The 23,603-nt window shown below is 46.1% G+C and overlaps 2 protein-coding genes across 2 annotated transcripts; one reads left to right on the top strand and one right to left on the bottom strand.

Moving 5' to 3' along the window:
* The first annotated feature begins 12,130 nt into the window (after positions 1-12,130).
* On the top strand, positions 12,131-15,971 carry LOC127009228 (chitooligosaccharidolytic beta-N-acetylglucosaminidase-like). Its single transcript, XM_050882093.1, has 9 exons — positions 12,131-12,203; positions 12,417-12,600; positions 12,778-13,018; positions 13,148-13,414; positions 13,523-13,680; positions 13,792-14,026; positions 14,443-14,553; positions 14,700-14,846; positions 14,977-15,971. The coding sequence occupies exons 2-9, from the start codon at positions 12,428-12,430 to the stop codon at positions 15,760-15,762; spliced, it is 2,118 nt and encodes a 705-aa protein (XP_050738050.1). The 5' UTR covers positions 12,131-12,203; positions 12,417-12,427; the 3' UTR covers positions 15,763-15,971.
* Positions 15,962-22,394, bottom strand: LOC127009231 (uncharacterized). The gene is made up of 5 exons (XM_050882095.1): positions 22,282-22,394; positions 19,788-19,932; positions 18,912-18,995; positions 17,600-17,760; positions 15,962-16,676 (listed from the first exon to the last, which is right to left on the bottom strand). Exons 2-5 carry the CDS (start codon positions 19,917-19,919, stop codon positions 16,511-16,513), a joined length of 543 nt encoding a protein of 180 aa, XP_050738052.1. The 5' UTR covers positions 19,920-19,932; positions 22,282-22,394; the 3' UTR covers positions 15,962-16,510.
* Between the last annotated feature and the right edge of the window lie 1,209 nt (positions 22,395-23,603).

Raw genomic sequence — 23,603 nt, 5'->3', positions numbered from 1 at the left:
AACTTAGCTAAATGTCCGCAGAGTGGGGAGGCAGAACTATTCATGAACATTAATAAAAGCAGGAAGGGAAGAAAGGAGCCGGGGGATGAGGGTGGTGGTGGTCGAGGTGATCACAGTTCTTGAAGCGCCGCGAGAGGCCCGGCGCTGACAAATGCGAGAAACCTAAATAAGTACCCGGACACTGGCACGGCACCCACGACGGTCATCGCTTCGTCGCTAGCTAACCCTGGATTTTTACCTTCGTGCTCTAAGGTTACTTTGCATGGCGATTTACAACAACAACAACAACAACAACTACTACTACTACTACTACTTCTACTACTACTACTACTACTACTATTACTATTACTACTACTACTACTACTACTACTACTACTACTACTATTACTACTACTAAGCTAGTCCAAAAACTTCGTATGAAAAAGGTCACGATAGCCACAGTAGCTACTTTCCGAAGCTGTGAACCAGTACGTCGTTTCAAATATACACAGAACTTTGCCAAAACGCGTTAACAGTGAAGTAGAAAGTGAAGAGCTTCCAGCATGGCAAAGATAAGATAAAGAGAGACGAACAGAAATCGTGCCCAAGAAAATACAAATCGTGCTTTCTTAAAAAAAAAAAAAGGGGGAGGGGGGGTGGGGGAATAGCTGTAAGGGCGGTATAATTCCGTGCGATCCATCAAACCAGAGACCGCAATGAGGGTTTTGTAACAGCTTCCATTAAAAAGAACATGGTCACGCCTCTACTTCGTATCCTTCACGAAGCAAAGGCTTACACACACACACACACACACACACACACACACACACACACACACACACCAGCATCCTTCCTGCCCCTCCCCCCAGCCCCTTCAGCTTAACCCCAACACTCCGCTGCAGGGGATGTGATGTCATGTCAGGCTGCCGGCGTCAACCACTCCTGCGAGCCTTTAACGAACCACAAACACACAGGTTTTTGCCGCCTCGGGGGACTTATAGAAGGTACAGACAAAGAAAGAAAGATAAATAAAGAGAGAATAAAGGACAACAGAGAAAAGATCACGCGAAAGATAATACAAGAAAACACTCAACAACAAGGGAAAGATCAAGCGAATGGCAAAGAAATTACGTCGAAGCCACAAACACACCAAGGAAGACAGACAATAGTAAATAAAGAAATAGGAAAAAAACAGTAAACCGGAGGGAAGACACGATGAAACAATTCCCAGACGAAGCAAAGCCCAGTTGAGATGGAGAAAAGATCAAGCGAATGGCAAAGACGTTACATCGAAGCCACAAACACACCGAGGAAGACAGACAATAGTAAAAGAAAGAAAGGAGAAAGAACAATAAAACCAGAGGGAAGACACGATGAAACAATTCCCAGACGAAGCAAAGCCCAGTTGAGATGGAGAAAAGATCAAGCGAATGGCAAAGACGTTACATCGAAGCCACAAACACACCGAGGAAGACAGACAATAGTAAAGGAAAGAAAGGAGAAAGAACAATAAAACCAGAGGGAAGACACGATGAAACAATTCCCAGACGAAGTAAAGTCCAGTTGATATGGAGAAAAGATCAAGCGAATGGCAAAGACGTTACATCGAAGCTAGATGGCCACCGAGGGAGAGGGCCAACAGTAGAAAAATAAAGAAGAATGCTAAATTAACAGAGGGGAAACACGAAGGAATTCCCAGACGAGGCAAAGGAGAGATGGAAGAACGATCAAGCGAGAGACAGACGATAGTCGAAAAAGAAAGAAGACTAAAACAGAGGGGAAAACACGATGAAAGAATTCCTCGACGAAGCAAGGTAGAGTTGAAATGGCGGAGAGGTCACGCGGTTGGCAAGCGTCACGTTGGGGGGTGAGAGGATGTCGGGCTGTGGTGGACCTTGTTGCTATGGGCTGCCTCTGTCTGGCCCGGCTCGCGGTGTTGACCTGACCACCTCTGGGGCTCCTCTGAGGGCCTCCCTGACTGCTTGTTTTGCCTGCCTGCCATCTCTCCCATGGGCTCGCCTCGTCTCCCCTTGCCAACACGAGTCCCAGCAACGCCAAGAACTCATAGTCATCGCCTCTTTTGCCGGCCGGTCTCAGGATCCACCCTATTGTTGGCCCTTCCTTCTCTTGCTGATGGATTTGTTGATTGTACCTTCTGATCCCTTCCCTCCCATTTATCTTCCCCCACCCATTCTCTCTCTCTCTCTCTCTCTCTCTCTCTCTCTCTCTCTCTCTCTCTCTCTCTCTCTCTCTCTCTCTCTCTCTCTCTCTCTCTCTCTCTCTCTCTCCTACTACTACTACTACTACTACTACTACCATGACGATGTTGTGATCACTTACTACTGTTTTTCTTGTAACTAATCTCACACCACTTGTCGATCTGAGCGATTAAACATATACGGGTGACAGGCGTCCATTCGGAAACCACCTGATAACCTTATAATGAGAGAGGGACAGGGGAAGGTAGCACGGGCAAGAAGATATGGCTAGTTAAAAAAGTAATGACTAAAATTCGTGCAAGGACTAATTATTTAAACAACTGATGCTCATTTAATGGCTTGGCTGACTAAACAGGATCAACACAATCTCGAGGAGTGTCGCACGGATCAGCCAGCCATTTTCTTCCATCTCAAGTCGCCGCCAAATAAGCAATAGGTGTTGTTCGGTGCGTTACTCCCAGCACAGAGTGGGCGATGTCGCCGCAAACACGCTCCCAGCAAGGCGAAGGGAGGGAGGGAAGGAGGGAGGGACTCAGTACATCCTAGGAATACTTAAGCATCCTCCTCTTGGCCCCTCACAAAAGATTTATCAGTACCCCCTCCAGCTCCTTCGACCTCAAGCAAGCCTCAAGACGTGTTGGCAGGCAGTCACTACCACCCCTAAACCACCCCTGGAAACAAGTCCCTCTAGCATCCCTTTCTTTCCTGTCTCCACGAGGGTGTATAGTGCCCTGCCAGCCCCTTCCAGACGCGCTCGCTGGAAGGAGGCATTCACCACCTGCCAAAGAACACCGCCGAAGCAACGAAGCAATCTGGAAGTAAGTCCTTCACCATTCAATACTTCCTCAAGAACACTCCTGAAGCAATCCCTGGAAACAAACCCCCAACGCATCCCCCTTATTCAAGCTGTCTATCAGTGCCCCGGCTACTCCTTCAAGTGTTGGCCTAACGACATAATAAAGAACAGCACTTTACCACTCGATCCACCTCTTCCCCAAGAACACGCCGCTAAACACGCCCCGGAAGCATGCTATCCACCCAGTCTTCTTTCCAGCTACAATGACGAGAGTGATAGAAGAAAGCAAACAAGATCCTCAAGGCCGAGAGGGTAAGGAGGACAAAGGGGTTGAATGGGTACGGATAGAGAAATACCGACGCTTCACTATTATTATACAGGAGCACAGCTATTATTACTACTATTGCTACTACAACTTCTCCTCCTCCTCCTACTACTACTACTACTACTACTATTACCACCACCACTACCACCACTACTACTACTACTACTAAGAAGAAAAAAAAAGGAGAGCAAAAAAAAAAAAAAAAAAGCAGCATCAACGACGGCAACAACAACAACAAAAAAAAAACATCACCACCAACGACCCCTCTGCAGTACTACTCGCTCCGGGTCGTAAAAGGAGGAACACGAACGTCGCTTCTTTCCGTACGCACATGCGCGCCTCCAGGGTCACCTTCAGACGCGGAAAGAGAAGGACGCCGGTGACATCAACCCTTTTTACGGCCGGGTCACACACACAAGTGATGAGGGGGTGGGGGGGGGGTGTCTATTTTGTTATTATTATTGAAGATGGTGACCGCAGATTCCTACACTTGCTATGCCTCTTGATATTCTTCCTCCCTTCCTTTCTTTGTTGGTTGGTTGGTGTGTTTCTTCCTGCCATTCTTCATATGCTAATTCGTTCTTCGCCTCTATCCTACCTCCCTTTCCTTCTTCCCTTGCTACGCCTTTCGTTTCCTTCCTCTCGTCCTTCCTTTTTTTGTTGGTGCATTCATTCCTTCCTTTCTTCATTTACTAACTCGTTCTTTTAGTCTATCCTCCCTTCCTTCTATTTCTTCCTGTTCCTCAGCAAATGGTCTTCATATTTATACTTTATCCCACTCAGCTTCCTTTGTTCATAACGTTCTTTGTTTCTAGTCATTCTCTATAACAACCTTTCAACTTTTCTTTGTTTTCTTTAGTCTTGTGTTGAAGCATGTTGGGGGATGGGTAAAGGACTGAGGGAAGGAGGCGGAGAAGAGGAAAGGAAGGAAGGAAGGAAGGGGAGAGTGGCATAAGGACGGAAGGTAGAAGGTAGGGAGGGGTGAGTACAGGGAGAGACGTGAGAAGGTGGGGAGGGACAGGGAAGGAAGATGAGGTGAGGAGGAAGAGGTAGAGGCAAGGGACAGAACGGTTGAAAACGTAAGGGAATGAAGGAGATGGAAGAAGCAAGGTACAAAGGATGGAGGCAAGGAGAGATAAAAGGGAAGAGGAAGGGAGGGATGGGTGAAATAAAACTGAAGAAAGAGGAGAGGAAAAAGATGGGGGAAGGAGTAAAGAGGAATAATAGATGGAGACAGGAAGGAAAGTGGGAACAAAAGAAGGGACTGACTAAAAGGGGAGATAGGTATGAAGGTAGGTGGATAGATAGGTAGGTGGGGGAGGAAGGGAGGGAGGTAAAGACGAAAGGAGAGAAGGGCGAAAGAAAAGAGGGAGGGAGGGAGGGGTGGAGGACAGCAAGGAAGGAGGGACTGAATGAGGAAGGTTCAGAATAATTTAAAGTGGTAGAACGAGTTTTTATGCCGAACAAAATCAGTTGCGTTCCTCCTCCTTTAAAAATCTTGTGGCCGGAAATAAAAGGAAACCAGATATGGGACCACATAAAACGTCAGCTAATCGTGAAGTAGCGTAGGCTTCAGAAGAACAGGAGGGAAGGTATTCGTTCCATGTTGTCTCCTAAATGTTCTGATACTGAATTCAGCTTATATTCAGGAGGCACGATGACCCCCCCACCAAATCCTGCACATGTTTGATCTTCAGCCTCGACAGGAGAGCCTCAACATAGGAAACTCAGTATAGTGTGTCTGGGGCTCCCGGCGAAGAGCTGGAGCCTCAGTCTTTCTGGCGGGGCGCTGTAAGGCTGTGGCACTGGAAGGCCCACCGCTACGGGCAGGAGGAAGAACAAGTGTAAATAAACCGTCGAGACCAGACACAAACAGGTTATCTTCATGAAGGGATATTTGATCCCCGCGTCCCTCCATGCAGCAGCCGAACGTCCAGCCGGTCCAGCGGGTGTGGAAGACAGGAGTGAGGAAAAGGCAGGAATGAGGTAAAAACTGGCCCTCCCGGCGGCTGTTAATCTCAGTCTTTCGGCGGCGAGACAGAACAGAATCATCCCCATGACACAAATGATCCTCTAAGGGGGGAATGTCGTTGAGGGATGAGTTGGGTTATCAACTGAACGTAATTGCGTGTGACACTCGAGGGATTCTTTTGGCGGAAACAAACTGACTGTAATGGTTGCATTTTTTTTTTTCTTTAGTCATCCGTCACTTCCATTTCACCACCGCGGTTCAAGGAGGGGCGGCGCCCCTCTGCCAGTCGGATGTTTCTGGAGCCTCGGCCTTCCAGGGGACGATGGACCCAGCCAATGGCCGCCGCATAGCCCCGGGTGTTGGCGAGCAACCTGCCGGCGCTCCTCCCCAGCCAGCATGGTAACAGACCCATGACCGTGACCTTCACGCACGCTCTCCTCCCACTCCCCCCTAACTCCCCACATTTTATTGGGGTTACGCAGGGCCCCATCTTCTTTCCCTGCCCAGAGGCATCCTCCTTCCTAGCCTCCCCTTCCACTTCTCCCACCGCCGCCACTCCGTCGCCAACCGCCTGCACCCGATGCCCTACGCGCCGCCAGGCTCCTGGGGGTGCGCGGCCTTCCGGGATGCCCGCGTCTCCGGTCTTGTTTGTGCCTCCGGCACATAATATAATCTCTTACGTTTACCTTGCAAAACTAGACATAATTTGACACACGCGAAGCAGAACTCAATCCCTACTTCTGTTATGAAGGCAAGGCCCCGTACCACGTACGTTATGCATGGGAGATGATGAGAGGAAAACAAAACTTAGGACATACATAGTTATGGCCAATATGTATATATATATATATATATATATATATATATATATATATATATATATATATATATATATATATATATATATATATATATATATATATGCAAACGCGGATAAATATGGCTTTCCTCCAAGTGTCCTCGTCAGTGGCCGCGACAGAGCGGGTGTTTGGCTACGCAGCAGCAGGTGAACGAGTCCGCCGTCTTATGATAATTCGTAGGTGTGTCCGACTTGGTGGAAGACCTGCGATCAGGCCCCTCCCCACGCCCTCTTTGCGAAACATTATGAAACTTTTCGTCTGCTGAGTTTGCCTCCCTAAGGGATGTACCTTTTCTATGGGTATACGGAACAATGAACTTCAGGATAGTATAGTAATATATTTCCAACCTGTACTACTTTTATTTTCACAAAGCAATATAAAAAAGTATCACAGAAAGTTGAAAGCAAAATGCAAGATGCTTGTGACGCCAGACGGAGGTCGGGTACAATGGAGCGTGGTCGAGCTCTTGGGGGTGTGCATGGGACAAGATGCTACGGGTGGGCGTGGTTGTGGTTATGGCCAAACTTTGCTTTTCTCTTTGATACACACACACACACACACACACACACACACACACACACACACACACACACACGTGTAGACCGTGCCTGACTGGAAGAGCCGTTTGTGGGACTTTTCAACCATCAGTATGTCTTTTATGTCAATATATCTTTTTATAGTAATTTAGGACAATTGCGACACTGAAGGGGAGACGGATATGAAAATTACCCCGAGCGATCATGACTCACCGAAAGGAACCCTCGAAAAACGTAATGGCGCTCAACAACAAAAGTGCCAAACACGCGAGTCTTCAGCAAGGAGCAAGTCTCACAAGCAGGAGCGCCTAACCGGCGACATCTGCACCAACGGAACGCTCTATGGGCCAGTTTTACAGTCCAATACAGCAAGTTGGTAAGCTCCCCAACCAAACACGAAATACGACGAAAATTCCTTGTGTTGTGTTTGCGTTGCTATAAAAAGGAGGAAATTTTAGGAAACTCTACAGGAAAACTTATTAGCATCTGGTATTGAGTAGAGATAACGGATCATTGTGGAGAAGATAGTTTGGTTGGGGCGCTTACAATGACCCTGTGTTGGACTGTCTAACTGGCCCATAGTATCTCGTGCGTACCCGGGAGTGACGCTTCGTGTTGGAGTGGTGGAGGGCCGCCGGGCGTACACAGGTTACCTATTCACGCATCACTGTTGCCAACCAACCTGTGCAGCGGTGGGAGAGGCGGGGGGAGGAACGCCGACACGAGGCTCCCCTTCACGTGCTTCCCATGCAGGAACCTCAACTCAGCAGGGAAAGCCAAGCCCTCACGAAAGACATGAACAAAGAAACATCCCTACGCATAGTGAGAAGCCTGGGGGGGGCAAGGAGAAGGGGTTAGTAGTAAGGGCTGTCAAGAATGCGTTCATCTCAGGACAGCATACACTTACTTTGAATATGAATAAAGAAACATCTCTAGGCGCAACCCTACACTTCCTTCTTACATAATATCCACAAGAACGGACAGGGCGGGCAGGGCGTTGCTTGTATGGCGTGTCGAGAAACCGTTTACCTCGAGAGAGCAGTAGTAAGCACCACCTTCATAGGGTACATTTGCTTATCCTCGTGCCGGCTCGCCCTTGCCTCTGGATGCAGCGCCCTTGATCACGTGAGAGCCCTGACCACCTTTGTTTACACCACACCCTATCCTGCCCCTCCTCCCTCGCGGCCAGCCCCAGCCAGAGCCACACTTCCCATCTGCCGTCCGCCTCCATCATCCCTACCGGCCGTCTTCAACCCTTAAATAATTACTTTCCTACCGGTCATCCTTCACCCTTTCCCGGCCGCCCATCGCTCCTTTGTTCCTCAGCAACCACTCCTATATGCTTACTCTTGTCTTGGGCCCTCAGATTAACGCTCTGCCACATGCTATGCTCTTATAAAAGAAATCATACCTTTAAATCCCAGAGAGAGAGAGAGAGAGAGAGCTTGTTCATCCAATTCAAGACAGCTTCATTATTATACTATCTGTCAATCTGTACAACAACGTCTTGTCACTCCCTCTTATTCCCACCTCTGCGACAGCACTTCCTTGGCACATTGTTCGCCTCCTTCCCAAAATTCAGTGAGTCTTCCTGTTGTTTACGATTACGAATGTGGTTACGACGAGGGAGAGGGTTGCCAGGGGAGCGCGGGCCCCTTCAAGGCGTGTCGTGACCGCTCAACGGTGACGCAACCTGGCCAGCAGTGCAAATAAACAGACTTATGTAACCTTCCTACCTTCGCTCACCTGCCAAGGAAAACAAGGATAAGAACAATGTGCGAGAGCGAGAGAAAAAAAGGGAGTGGGTATAAACTTAAGTGGTGAGTGCGTGTGTCTGCGAGCAAGGAACCCAGTCTGCCAGCCGCCGCCACTGACAAAATTTAATGCCTGGATCTGCTGACCCTCCCCCGGCGCATTTCGTGGGTCGTGGAGCCGGCAAGAAGGCTCCAGTTTGTGCCAATGAACCCCGGCGCCCTAAACCACCACCACCTTCACGACCACCTCCCCCACCGCCTCCATCACCACACACTTGATATACCTGCCCTGGTGACCGCCCTTGCCCTGTACCCACCCACCAGCGTGCAGGAAGCAGTTCCACATGATAAGCCACAAGGAAGGCGGCTCAAAAAATAAAGAGTAGAAATTTGTGAACTTGAAAAATACTTTACTTGAGACGCACCAATATGTCTGTCTATAAGCGAAGACTTCTTGAGAGAGAGAGAGAGAGAGAGAGAGAGAGAGAGAGAGAGAGAGAGAGAGAGAGAGAGAGAATAATATGGTTCGAAACACTGAGACTGCTTCGAATCAGCATGAATCCGGACCGCTGGTAAAAAAGCTTCGTTATCATGAATTAAAAATCAACCTCACTTCTTTAGCTCATCCCTTGATACCCACTTAAATCCCTTTATTGTCCTCCTAAAACCGTACCCTAAACAAACACGGTTAACACATGCACGATGAAGGCGCTGAACAGAAAGAAAAAAAACGTCGCTCTTCCTTTTGGTACGAACCTTCGAGTTGTCGTCGTTGTTGTTGTTACTGCTGTGTGCCTGTGGCCTTGAGGACTGAGTAGTTTCGCCCTCAAGCCCTAAAGTCCAACTCACTTACATCACAGCTATACCTGCAACCCCCCTGTGCATGCAGAGGTGAAAAAGACTAAGCTCGCAGGTCCCACGCAGGACTTCACGGATTCCTTGCAGGGCTTCAGCGGCAGGAAGATAGCAAGGCAGCGGCTCTGTGGTCTGGATGGCACGATTACGTAACTGCAGGGCAAAGGCACCAAACCGGCAGAGGTCAATCACACCACACTCTCGTCGATCTACTACTCAATTTCCGCATCGCAACCTGCCCTCGGGTCTCATATACGGGTTCGAAACCTGTCTTGTCATATTACCACCCCTGTAGAACCTCTCTACGGATACACCCATAGCCATGGCCCATGGGAGACTGTTTGGCTGTTACACGGACGTGTGTGTGTGTGTGTGTGTGTGTGTGTGTGTGTGTGTGTATACACACACACACACACACACACACACATATATATATATATATATATATATATATATATATATATATATATATATATATATATATATATATATATATATATTACTGAACCCCACGACCGTGGCTCATTCTTGTATCTCACAACCACGTAAATACAACACAAAGCTAAACACACACACAAAACAAATAAACAAAATACATTCATCCAAAAAAAAAACATTTAAAAATGTTAAATTCTTAATGATTTATACTCGATTTTTTTTTTCGAAAATTTTTCACATTAAGCTGAAAAATATAGCATCTTGCTGGTGGAAAAAAAAAAATAACGAAGCGAAGACTGAAAGTGACTTCATCCTCAATGCACAGCGAAGGACAGGAAGGTTACGTAAACGACGATGTGTGTGTGTGTGTCGGGGGGGGGGGGAAGGGAGATCTGGAAGGGAATCTAAGGAAGAGGACGCCCGGAATGAGTATGCAGCAAAACAACGACGACAACAGCAGCAATGGCGACAAACAATGAAATACATCAAATCAGTAGTAACGAACAATAAAAAAACAATAAAACAATAACAACAAAGTGAATAGAACAACAAAACACAATGACAACAAGACAACAACAACAACAACAACAACAACAACAACAACAACAACAACAATAGCAACAACCCAGTCTATCCACCACCACCAAACACTACAATCGCAACCCACCACCACCACCACCACTTAAATAAACAACCAAACAACCAAAATGAATCAAATCTCACCTCCAGAACAAATTATAACCACTTCACACACACACACACACACACACACACACACACACACACACACACACACACACACAACACTATAATTATTAGCACTTAAACATCCATTACCACCTACAACCACCACAACCACCACTGCTTCCACCACCCCCAACACTAACCCAGCGCCTCACCACACCACGGGACTCACAACACCCCGCTTCTGTGCAAAAAAACTATACATAGCCACCTACCACCATCACCACCACAACCACGATGCCAGGTACAGTTCTACAAATATAAGCAATACAAGCAGCTGTTTATCCATGACCCCTCTCCCGAATAAGGTAAGGGGGATACGCTATAACTGCGCGTGGCCTCAGTGCTCATCTCCGTCTCATTAGCCCTTGAGCCCCCTAAAAGCCCTTGAGGCCCAAAACATATTCATGTCCTCAGTAAACATAACTAATTCACTTGACATTGAACTCACCACTAGTAGATTTTCGCCAGCATCATTTTTAGCAACACAAGTCACTCACTGTGTCACGCATTATGGGAAATTCCATGTACGGGAAGGCAGAGGTACATTTAAGGGCCCAAAATTCAATACTGCTTAGGGGCCCCAGACGAATCGAACTGGTTGAGTGGTTTGGTGTGGTGAAAATGTAGGTTGTTGTTAGTAGAAATGGTAGTGGTAGTGATGATAGTGAAGATGGCGCCACTATAAACACTTGCCTGCGCCATGACGGACTGGGGCCGACTACCATCCAGGCCCCTCAAGCAAGCCTACCGGCGCTATAGGCGTAGACGTAAAAAAAAAAAAAAAAAAATTGTAATGCTGGTAGTAGTAGTAGTAGTAGTAATAGCAACTACCCAACCTACCACACCACACTACGACCTACAACCCATTCACCACCCACTCGCCCCTCATCACCCCTACAACCAATACTACTACCACTACCATCACTACCACCACCAATCCACGCCCCCCCCCCCCTCCCACTACCGGCAATCTCCTAAGCAAAGGTGAACCCCAAACAAGGAGAGTTGGCCCCAGTCGCCCGATCCGCCGAACGAGACCAGCTTACATAACACAGATGAGTGACCTGCAGAAGAGGAAGTCCGAGGCATCTTCTTATACGCGAAGGGGGGGAGGGAGACGCTTACCGGGTGTTAAGATGAAAAGCCTTGGATGACCGTTGATGCTGGGAAGGTGGATGAGGTACTTGTGGAGGATGTCTGGGTGGGTGGGTGGGTGTGTGGTTGGGTGGATGACTGGATGCATGGGTGGGTGGGTAAGTCTCCTTCGACGGCCATTTATGATGACAGGTAAATGAAGTGTTTGTGATGAGAATGGCTGGCCGTCTGACTAGATGGATGGATGGATGGATGATTGGATGGCTGTGGGGATGGATGGATTGATAAATAGATGTATGGATGTATGGTTGGATGCTTCAAAAACCCATGCGTGGTCCTCGAGGCGCTTGATGGGGTGCTAAGTTCAAGGCAGTTCTTTGATTGAGACTCGTACATCTACAACAACCTCAGCCGGCCAAGACACAAAGAACAACAACATCCCTCCGAACAGGAAATGGTTACGATATAGAAAAAAAGCGCGTGCACACACACACACACACACACACACACACACACACACACACACACACTCATTTTCTTAAAGTCTCCGTTTGACACCATGCGAGATGCGCCTATAAAACCGGGGACGAAGAGGGAACAGGTACCAGTCGCACGGGTCGGCTAGTGGTGAGTAGGTGGGCTTCGGCTCCGTCCAGACAGTCTTTTCCTGACTGAGTGCAGGACGCGGGGCTTCCTTCAGACTGAATAATTCCCTGATATATTGCGTTAACTTCTAAAGGAAGGATATCATTTTACTTCCCATCCCTATTCCACAACACTATTGCTAAGATCGGATTAGCAAGGATATTTTCCTATAACTTTGCTATCACTCCCTTTCAGCTGAGGTCAAGATGAGGAAACTGCTGGTGATCACGCTGCTGGTGGCTTCAGCCGCCGCCCAAAGCTTCTACCGCCTCCCGGAGCCCTTCACCTACAACTGCCAGAACAGCCAGTGCAGAAGGGCGGAGCGCGGCGATTCCAGAGAATACCGCTCCCTAGAGACATGCCAGCTGACTTGTGGCAAGTAAGTATAACTAAATAAAATGAAGTCATCTCAACACAACATTCTCTCTCTCTCTCTCTCTCTCTCTCTCTCTCTCTCTCTCTCTCTCTCTCTCTCTCTCTCTCTCTATCTAGCTAGCTAGCTAGCTAGCTATCCATCGCCTACTCCACACAAGTCCTCACCACTGCCTCCCCACAGGTTCGGCGCCCTGTGGCCGCAGCCCACTGGTGACGTCGAACTGTCGCCCGAGACCGTCAGCTTCTCGCCCAAGAACGTGAAGGTGACCAAGATGGCGGCCACCAATCCGAAGGTGTCCCAGATGCTGGAGGAAGCCGTCAACTACTTCACCCGCAACATTCACTTCCTCCATCCCGATTTCCCCAAGGAAAGGAAGACTCCCTTCCTCCAGGAGGAGCAATACAATAAAAATGCGGATTCGGTGAGTCTCTCGATTTTCTTTTGTCTTTTCCCTGTTCAACCCCACCTAAATTATCATCATAGAGGAGTTAAGATGTTATTATACACTGGCGTGCCCCTAAGACTGAGTCGCCGTCATTCCTTGCTTCAGGTTGACGCGTACCAGGTCATCCAACAGCAGAGGCTCCGCACCGAGCAGGTGAACCAGGAGGCCATCGAGCAGCAGCAGCAGCGCCAGCAGAGGCCCTATTACACCATCAACGACAAAACAGAACAGTACCTGAAATACTCTCCCTTCCTCAAGGAGAGGAGCACCCCATCAGCGGAGAACCACGATTTGAACATCGAAATCACCGTCACGTCGCCGGAGGACAAGCTCACCCTCGACACTGACGAGAGCTACACCTTGGTGGTGCAGGTAACTATTCTCGACCCTTCTATTACGAAGCTAAATGAACCATTCACACGGCCAATATCTCATCATTCGTGAACATACAAACAGCCTTTAAATCTATAACCATTTCAGACGGCGAGGCAGGACACCACTGCCACCATTGTGGCCACGTCCTACTATGGCGCTCGCCACGCCCTGGAGACTCTCACTCAGCTCATCGCCTTCGACGACAGCAACAACGCCCTCCAGATCATCGAGAACGCCAAGATCCAGGATGCTCCTCAGTTCAAGTAAGAAACATATCCCTTACTAACACAATGTCACCAAGGAGTTGAGCAAAGATCCATGTCGACGAACGCTCACCGGCGCCCACGATGCTGACAGACGTCTTCCTCCCGCAGGTACCGAGGCGTTATGCTGGACACCGCCCGCAACTACTATCCGAAGGAGGACATCATGAAGTTCCTGGACGCCATGTCCTACAACAAGATGAACTACTTCCACTGGCACATCACCGACGCCACCTCCTTCCCCATGTACTCCAGCCGCCGCCCTGAGATGGCCTACTACGGCGCCTACTCCCCAAGGGACGTGTACTACCCCGAGGACATCACGCAGATCGTGGAGTACGCCAAGGTGCGGGACAAGAGTCGAGCACAACAGTGCTCTCTCTCTCTCTCTCTCTCTCTCTCTCTCTCTCTCTCTCTCTCTCTCTCTCTCTCTCTCTCTCTCTCTCTCTCTCTCTCTCTCTCTCTCTCTCTCTCTCTCTCTCTCTCTCTCTCTCTCTCTCTCTCTCTCTCTCTCTCTCTCTCTCTCTCTCTCTCTCTCTCTCTCTCTCTCTCTCTCTCTCTCTCTATATATATATATATATATATATATATATATATATATATATATATATATATATTTATCTCTCTTTCTGTGTGTGTGTGTGTGTGTGTGTGTGTGTGTGTGTGTGTGTTCACCATGACCAACCAAAATAATCTTTGCACTCTAATAAGATGGTGGCTCAGGGAGCTCGTCAGTATTACTAATGGTGGGCTGTGTTGCAGCTCCGAGGTATCAAGGTCATCCCCGAGCTGGACGGTCCTGCCCATGTCAACGCTGGCTGGCAGTGGGGCGAAAAGGAGGGCAAGGGCAAGCTCGTCCTCTGCGCCGACAGCGTAAGTATCGAAAAATTGTCCTCTGACTAAGCATAACACTTACGTAAACGAAATGTTGTCTTTTATAATGTTGTGTGCGCTTACTGTATTAATTATAATATCCAGCTGTACAGGCGATGTAACGAAATATTTTCTATCAATGTCAGAACGAGCCATGGTTCGAAGTTGGCAAGGAACCCCCAAGTGGTCAGTTCAACCCCATCAACCCTGAACTCTATTCCATCCTTGGGGAACTCTACAAGGACATGATGGACTACTTCGACCCCGAGATGGTCCACATGGGAGGAGACGGCGTAAGTTGAGCAATTTCTTCAGCATCAATTTTAAAATTACACAAAAAAATGTAAACCACACAATCACGACCTTTAAAATCGCTTTCTAACTACTGCTTCCATCAATAACTCTTCAAATATATATTTCCAGGTGAGCTTCAAGTGCTGGCAGAACTCTCAGGAAATCAAGGAGTATCTTGCTGCTAACAACCGTGAGCCAATCAGCCAGGAATACTTCGACCTGTGGAACACCTACCAGCAGAACGCTTACGCCAAGCTGAGGGAAGCCTCAGGACCCTACCGCAGGGTGACCCCCATCATCCAGGCCTCCAGCTATGCTCTCAACTATGCTGACAAAGACTCCTACATTGTGCAGCTCAGTCAGGCTTCCAACGATCCCTCCATCGCCAAATACATCAACGATGGCTTCAAGGTCATCTTCTCAAACGAAGACCAGTGGCGTCTTGACTGCGTCGCAAACAGCTTCTACGGCGAGAAGGCCGAGAGCTGCTCAACAGAGATCCCCACATGGAGAAACTTCTACGAGAACAGTCCTCTTGACATGCTTGAGACACTTGGCGTGGCCAACGCTCGCAGCGGCCAGCTCCGCAGCGGCGAGACCAACTCCATCAGGGACCAGGTGCTGGGAGGAGAAGCTACACTGTGGAGCTTCGACACTGATGCCAATGGCGCTCCTTCAAAGTCATGGCCCCGCGTCTCTGCTATGGCCGAGCGACTGTGGTCCGACCCTCTCACCCCTCTCAACTCTGGCGAAGACACCGCTGCAAAGCGTATCAACATCCAGCGCAAGCGTATGGCTGACCTTGGCGTCCGCGCCGACCCCATCCAACCCCAGTTCTGCATGCAGGATGAGGGCGCCTGCTACAGCCAGGAACAGTACCTTGCCCGCTCAGCCGACAAGGCCCAGCAGCAGTAACATCTTTCCTCATCCGACACCGACCTCAGCCAGAAACATTAAGCACAAGGAACATGTCGTTCTGACTTGGTACTAATGTTCTGCAACTTCACCATCCAAAACACACAAGGAAACTTTCCGTCGCAGACACGAAAACACCCGCAGGCATTACACTGGGTGATGATCGTTGTATTCATTACCCAACGAATAAAACAATTCAGGGAATGTTACCTTTATTTTTCTTCTTCCTGCATGTGCAACCACTGATGAGGTGATTTTTTTTATTTGTGTATAGGATGCCACATCCTCCTATGTTCAAGGTTTTATAGAAAAAAAATCAAAATATATTACGGAAATGTTGATCTGAACAATAAAAGCACACAGCTTTCCCCTCAGCCAGTATAAATGGGCGTCGCTTTAGCCAGCATGTGTGCATGTACCCCAAGCAAAAGTTTCAAGAGTTCCACACATAACCGCAAGACTCAAGCAACACACAAGAATACACACAGAGGATCCAACACAAGAAACACACCGGGAAGTCACTGGTGCTCCTACTCTCGCGATCATGGTCGAGGCAAGACAGCCCACCACAAGGGCATCGGGGAAAATGACCAAAGTCGCCACTCATTAACCTCTCGTGAGGCGGAAAGCATATTGATACTATTTGTCATTATTTGATATATAAAGATCAACTTAACAACGCGTGCAAGTCATTTCTTTTGACAGTTCTATTTGCAGACATAAACTTGACAGCACGTGGTAGTCTTCACTAAAACTCGTGCTCCAAAACTTCTCTGGGGAGCGTGAGGGAGACGGCGTCGATGGGCGTGGTGGGGGGCGTAAGGGAGGGGGTCCAGGTGGGCGTCGGGTGCAGGGAGTCGGGGGTCGTCGGGGTCTGGAGGCGGCGGCCGTTGGTGTCGTAGTGAACCACCAAGCTGTCGGCGATGAGAGCCAATGCCAAAGACTGAGATTTACACAGCGCCATATAATGCACTCAAAACATAATCTCAGAAAGTGTCTTTATATCAGCTTCATGCGATATGCTTGCTCATTGACCATGTCTTGTGTTTTGGGCCAGTAGGAAGCAATACACGTACTGCTCACAGAGACTATAAGGATCCCAGACGCAGCATGCACAAAGTAATGCATTAGAGCCATTAATTAACAAGCAGCTCACTTCACACCGAAAACCATCGCTGTGTCATGCGGTTAAGACGGAACGAAAAGCTGTTCTTGAAGACGGAGAGGACGGTGACGAGTGCTCTTCAAGGGAATACCGTGTTACCTCCTTTGCCGACACCAGATATCATGGAGGTTGTACGGAGCAAAGCATTCACGAGCCAGTACTGAGCAGCGGACGTATACCCTTTTAAAGTCATCGCTAGCACGTGCGGTTAGGAACGAGGACATAATTAGCAGATTTTATACGACAACGAATGAGCGTGTAGCGTGTTCACACATAATTCAGTGTCAAGTAATAATGCATCTAGGGAAAGCCATGCCAACTACTCAGCTTATACACAACAGCACTAGGGATTGCTTGCACAGTGCTAATAAACGCTGCACTAAACGATATGAAAATAGTGCAGATACTGACAACTACCGATAAAAAAGGCGAGTGGTAAACTTTACATTCAATAGGAAGAACACGTATCAGTGTTTAATATGAAAAAAATACAATACTTAAACGTAAAAACACTTAGAAAAGAAATACAAAGTGTGTCAGTCAGAATTCAAAAACTTTACATTCAACAGGAAAAACACGTATTAGCGTTTAATATGAAAAAAAAAAAACTTAAACGTAAAAACACATAGAAACGAAATACAAAGTGTGTCAGTCAGAATTAAAAAAACTTACCTTGGCTGTCTGCTGCCGAGGTAGTCTTCGTAAAACTTCTGCAGCCGCGTTGACTCTCGCTCCCTCCTGAGGTACTTGACGAGGAGAACGAGGAGGGAAGCCGCGAAAAAGAGCAGCACGAATATGATGTACAGCACCGCCAGGGCATCCTCTGCCTTTTCCTGGGAGAACACATCATAACACCCTTAGACTAGACTCTTGAGCGATCGATTTTTTTTTTTGTTTGTTTGTTTTTTTGTTTGTTTTTTACAGCAAAGGAGTCAGTTCACGGGCATAAAAAAGGTACCGTATTAAATGTAACAAAAAAAAAAATGCTACTCACTGCTCCTAAAAAGAGTTAGAGGAGTGGCCGAAAGATAGGTCAATTTCGGGAGGAGAGGTGTCCTGATACCCTCCTCTTGAAAGAGTTCAAGTCGTAGGTTATTACTTAATCCTACAAGCTCCGAGGGTGGCCAATGTTGCATAATTTATGTTTTAACTGCGATTAAGAGTTTCGTTTCCAAAGCTGATGACCTATAATGTAGCTTGCCAAGTCGATTACCATGGCTTAATTAGTCCATCAGATGTCAGGCTGATGAGCAGCAACATGGATTACCAAGTCGATTACCCTTGCTTTATTACTATATATATATATATATATATATATATATATATATATATATATATATATATATATATATATATATATATATATATATATATATATATATATATATATATATATATATATATATATATATATATATATATATATATATATATATATATATATATATATATATATATATATATATATATATATATATATATATATATATATATATATATATATATATATATATATATATATATATATATATATATATATATAATATAGATAGAGAGATAGAGAGAGAGAGAGAGAGAGAGAGATAGAGATATAGAGATATATATATAGATATATATATAGATATATATATATAGAGAGAGAGAGAGAGAGAGAGAGAGAGAGAGTGGGGGGGAAAAGAAAAAGAAAAAGAAAAAGTAGAAGAAAAATGAAGAAAAAGAAAAAGAAGAAAGTCAAAGAAAAAGAAAACACGAATATATATGACTGATAACCGGCTTTCTCTCTCTTCTGTTCCTTTAAGTAGTAGTGTAGAGGTCGAAGCAGTAATAGAAGGCAGGAAAAGGAACGAGAGAAAGAGGAGTCAGGAAAAAGGACGATAAGTTATGAGTAGTAGTAGTAGTAGTAGTAGTAGTAGTAGTAGTGGTGGTAGTAGTAGTAGTAGTAGTAGCAGTAGTAGTAGTAGGCGTAGGAGGAGGAGGAGTGTACCTCTGGGGGTCCCTTGGTGGTGTTAGGCCGCAGCAAGTTATGAACCTCCCCCGCCACTGCCTCGGTCAGGTTGGCACACCCAGTCTGGAGGGGCAACGAAGGAAAGTCAGTAAGGCAGGAAGCAAACAAACAAGTATAGTGCAATAGAAAGGAAGATGGCGGGAATGAAATAGGCATGATAGGAAGAAGGAAGGAAAGAAAGAAAGCAGGGGGAAGAAAGGAGGCAAAGAAGAAAGAGGGAAGGAAGGAGGGAAAGGAAGGAAGGATGGAGGAATGGAAAGAAGGATGAAAGGAAGGATCGAAAAGAAGAAAGGATGGAAAGGAAGGAAGGAGGCTGGGAAGGAAAGGAAGGATGGGAAAGAAGAAAGGAACGAAGGAAGGAAGGATAAGGAGGAATGGACGGAAGAAAAGATATTAATGAATTAATAAAATCAGCTAAAAGTAAAAAAAAAAAAGGGGGGGAGGGGAAATAAATCATTCCTATATGTTTACGTAACGCTTAACAGTATAGGAAAACAAGTAACAGCGCACAAAGGACCGCGGTTACCTAGGTATGACATAATATTTACCGCGAACAGTTTTCTCATCAACAACAACTATCATATGGAGTGTATACATTAGTCCTAGCCAGCCTTGCCAAATTATCGTACTCATCGCGATACACTTTCGTAGTTTCTGACTGATAAAGATAGCAAAAACATACAAACAAACATCAATAAATAACAGTTTTAACGCTAAATTCAATTTTCTATCGTTATATTTGCAAGTACGAGAGTTTGAGGCTTTAAAATGATAAATAAGATGTGGTGAGTACGATAATCTGGCAACGCTGGTCGTAGCCCTATAATAGAAAAAATATATATAAAAAAATATCACCTGGAGGGCGTTGAGGAGAATGTCTCTGAGGGCAAGGATGTCTGCCTCGCTATGCCCTGCGCCGGGGTGGTGGTGGTGGTGGTGGTGGTTGCTGTTGCTGCTGTCTCTTGTCATGTTGCCAGCGGTTCCCATGCCCGTTCTGAGGCTGTGTTGATTGTGGAAACGAGGAATACCACATTGAGAGTTAATAACATCTTAGCATTGGGCAGCAAAGACCGCCTAGTGTCCAACCATTTTATGTCAAACGGTAATGTGCCAAGTTAAGATTGATGAAAATGTTGCGTAGTAGTAACAAAGGATAATGAAGGGGTTGGGAAAGTAGCAGCCAGTAAAGAAAGGCAGTCAGATGTACAGGACCATACAAAGCTAAATGAATCGCATGTCAGGATCCAACGACTTGTTCAATCCACGAACTCTGCGGGCGTCCCTTTGGCCTCCGCCACTAGGGATTGTCTCTTACAGTAACACCGGTAAACAGTGTCGACTTTTGGGTAGTGTGCCACATGCCCGTACAGCGTTCACAGACTAACCTATGCAAGTCAACGCCTCGAATCACCGCCGCTTCGACACTCACTCCAGCGATATAACTCAAAGTATAAAAGGCAATATACTTTGGGAACGAATTACTAAATGAAATTACATGATGAAATAGGCTGCGGTTACCAAAGCCCTTCCTTATCTATACGCCTCCGTGGTCTAGTGGTAGGCGTTCCCAGGGTTAGGCGTACCTAGCTACGAATGCGCGGGCCCGGTGTGGCGTCGAGTTTTGTCCCCTTGATTTGGTTTGTCCGATCCTGACCTGTGCATGCGCGGAACCCAATCTTTACCATCACAGAGTAACTAAGTGAAGCATCTAAGTGTGAAGAAGTACCAAGGAGGACCAAAGAAGAGATACAAAGAGGAACAGGTCAAAAGTAGAATAGTGTTGATATCCTAGTTTGTCAAGGCAAGACGGCGGCAAGACAGCATGGCAAATTTTATGAGAAACTGCCCAAATTCAAGGAGCAAATGGATCCCATAATTCAGATACAAGGGGTGCAGGTTATCTCATTTATCACATTTACCGGCATACAAGGGGTGCAGGTTATTTCATTTACCGACTTACAAGGGGTGCAAGTTATACAAGGGGTGAAGGAACAAACTTTCATATTTCAAGCATTTTTCAAATTCAAAACATAGGTCTTCATTTACTTTTATAAAAATATAAAAATAAACTTGTGGGACAATTCCCGACAACCAGTCGACAAAAAACACGGAACCGTGTCGAAATTCATCCACCCTGTTTATGGAAACAAAGCCCGGACAAACCAAATCAAGTACAAGACTAGACGATACACCGGCCTGGATAGTCAGCGTGCAGCTCACCCAGCTGTTCATCCTCCCTCTCGAGTTGGTCAATAAATGGGTACCTGGGTAAACCTAGGGAAGACAAACTGTAATAACCTCCTGTGTCCCTGGGTAATGGGTTCTTCCCACCACAGGCTCAAGGGCCAGTGCAACGGAGATGAAGGAAAACTGTGGTAACCCGGATGTCACAAGGGCCCTTTGTCCTGGTGTAATGGATTACCACCTGCCACAGGCTCAAGGGCCAGTGTGACAGAGATGAACAACGAGGTCACGCGCAGTTGAGTGCATGCCTCCAACTTGAAATTTGACCTATAGTTTTTTTATATATATATATATATATATATATATATATATATATATAGATATATATATATATATATATATATATATATATATATATATATATATATATATATATATATATATATATATATATATATATATATATATATATATATATATATATATATATATATATATATATATATATATATATATATATATATATATATATATATATATATATATATATATATATATATATATATATATATATATATATATATATATATATATATATATATATATATAAACTATATGTCATATATATATATATATATATATATATATATATATATATATATATATATATATATATATATATATATATATATATATATGCATATACTTTCATAAATTTACATCAAATCATTATGCATCCTGTATTCCACATCGATGAAGAGGTAAAATATAGAGGTAAAGTAGTAACTGGAATACTCCACTGCTACGGGGTACTACATATGATTATGAGTGGACGGCAGCCATCATGGACTTGAAAGAACCACCGGGGTTGGCGCAAGGCCTACGAGAGTAGGCCTTGGTTGGCGTCCTAGGAAGGGCGGCCGGCGTGTTAGATGAATACATTATACAAAATGGGTATCCGTTGCCACGTACAGAAAGCGATGCAATATCCACAGCAGATGAAACACTTTAACTTTGTCTTCCGTGTAAATGGTGTGTTGACAACTATCAATGATCAAAACCAATCCAATCGCAAGAATCGCCTCCATTAGTAGGTTGTCAAAGTTACTCGTCATTGGTGAGCCGCATGAAAACGGAGACTGACAGTACCAGTAGAAACATTTACCTTAGACTATCCTTGAGACAAGCCACGGCAGGTGAGTGTTCCCCACTGGCAGCAGTACAGCACAAGACTGGCTGGTCGAGAGAGGCAGCCCCATACGTCTGCTTGTTTACATGGCTATGTTTAGCTCTGCAGAATACGCCCTTTTGCACATCCATCAACACATACAATAAATTCATCTGTTTCATGTTTCGAAGTCAATAAATGGCGTCTCATGATGGTACTTTAAAAAAAAATCATATATATATATATATATATATATATATATATATATATATAGATATAGATATATAGATATATATATATATATATATATAAAACTGCATGCCTCCCCCCTCCCGCGGCCTCGCCGCATGGGTAATCCGGCAGACAGATCGTGGCCAGAGGTCATGCTAGGTTCACACATTCACGATTTGTGGTCCACGATGGTCCCCCGGAGAGTAGGCGGTAAAACCGTGACCTCTGGCCACGATCTGACTGCCGGATTACCCATGTGGCGGCTGTACAACGGTGTACAAGGGTAGTATGCCGGAGCGAGAACGACGTTCCCGGACCAATCCCGATCCCACCCCGGAGCCCTCCCGACCCACTTACGGCGGCCACGGAAAATGACAATATATCACCACGGTTACAGCCGGTAACCCACGACCCACCCACGATGACCACGATGAAGTTACGAAGTTGCCTAGGTGCCTTCCCGGTGCTTCACGGACATCGGCGCCTAACCGTTGTAGCATCTTATTGTTTTCTTGAATAAGACACCACAAGGCAGCTGGCGTAGACCAGGGCCATATAAATATACATCAATATGACTGTGGAGCACTGTGCACACCTTCGTGGAGCACTGGTTAGCGTGCCTGGCTACGACCACGGGCACGGGTTCAAATCACGGCTTGGGTGGTCGGCATGCAGCTCATCTAACTGGCTGCTAATCGTCCCATTCGGGTTGGTCGATAAATGGGTACCTGAGGAAACGTAACCAACAGACTAGCGGGGAGTATACGCCCAGGGGAAGGTAAATTGTGGGTATTATTCTATATATTCAATGGCCGCCGCCGCCACCAAAACAAATGTATGTATATGCCTTTATATCACAAGAACGAGTGATTTCCGACGGTAAAGCAATACGGCAATGTGCTGTATAGACACTGAACCCTTCACAGAGCACCAAGGCGTTCGTGGGTGTGAAAGTGGTGACAATATAGAATACCAAATTGTGGCCATCCCGGACTTCACACTGGCCTGCGTCCCGGTGTTCTTTCCCAGCACAGGCTCGAACCCAAGGCGACGGTGAACACCACAGCCAAGCACAGCTATAGCGTGCA

The sequence above is a fragment of the Eriocheir sinensis genome, chromosome 40, assembly GCF_024679095.1.
Source record: "Eriocheir sinensis breed Jianghai 21 chromosome 40, ASM2467909v1, whole genome shotgun sequence".
Taxonomy (NCBI): domain Eukaryota; kingdom Metazoa; phylum Arthropoda; class Malacostraca; order Decapoda; family Varunidae; genus Eriocheir; species Eriocheir sinensis.
The sequence above is the reverse complement of the archived record's forward strand: the minus strand, read 5'-3'. Positions and strand labels throughout refer to the sequence as shown.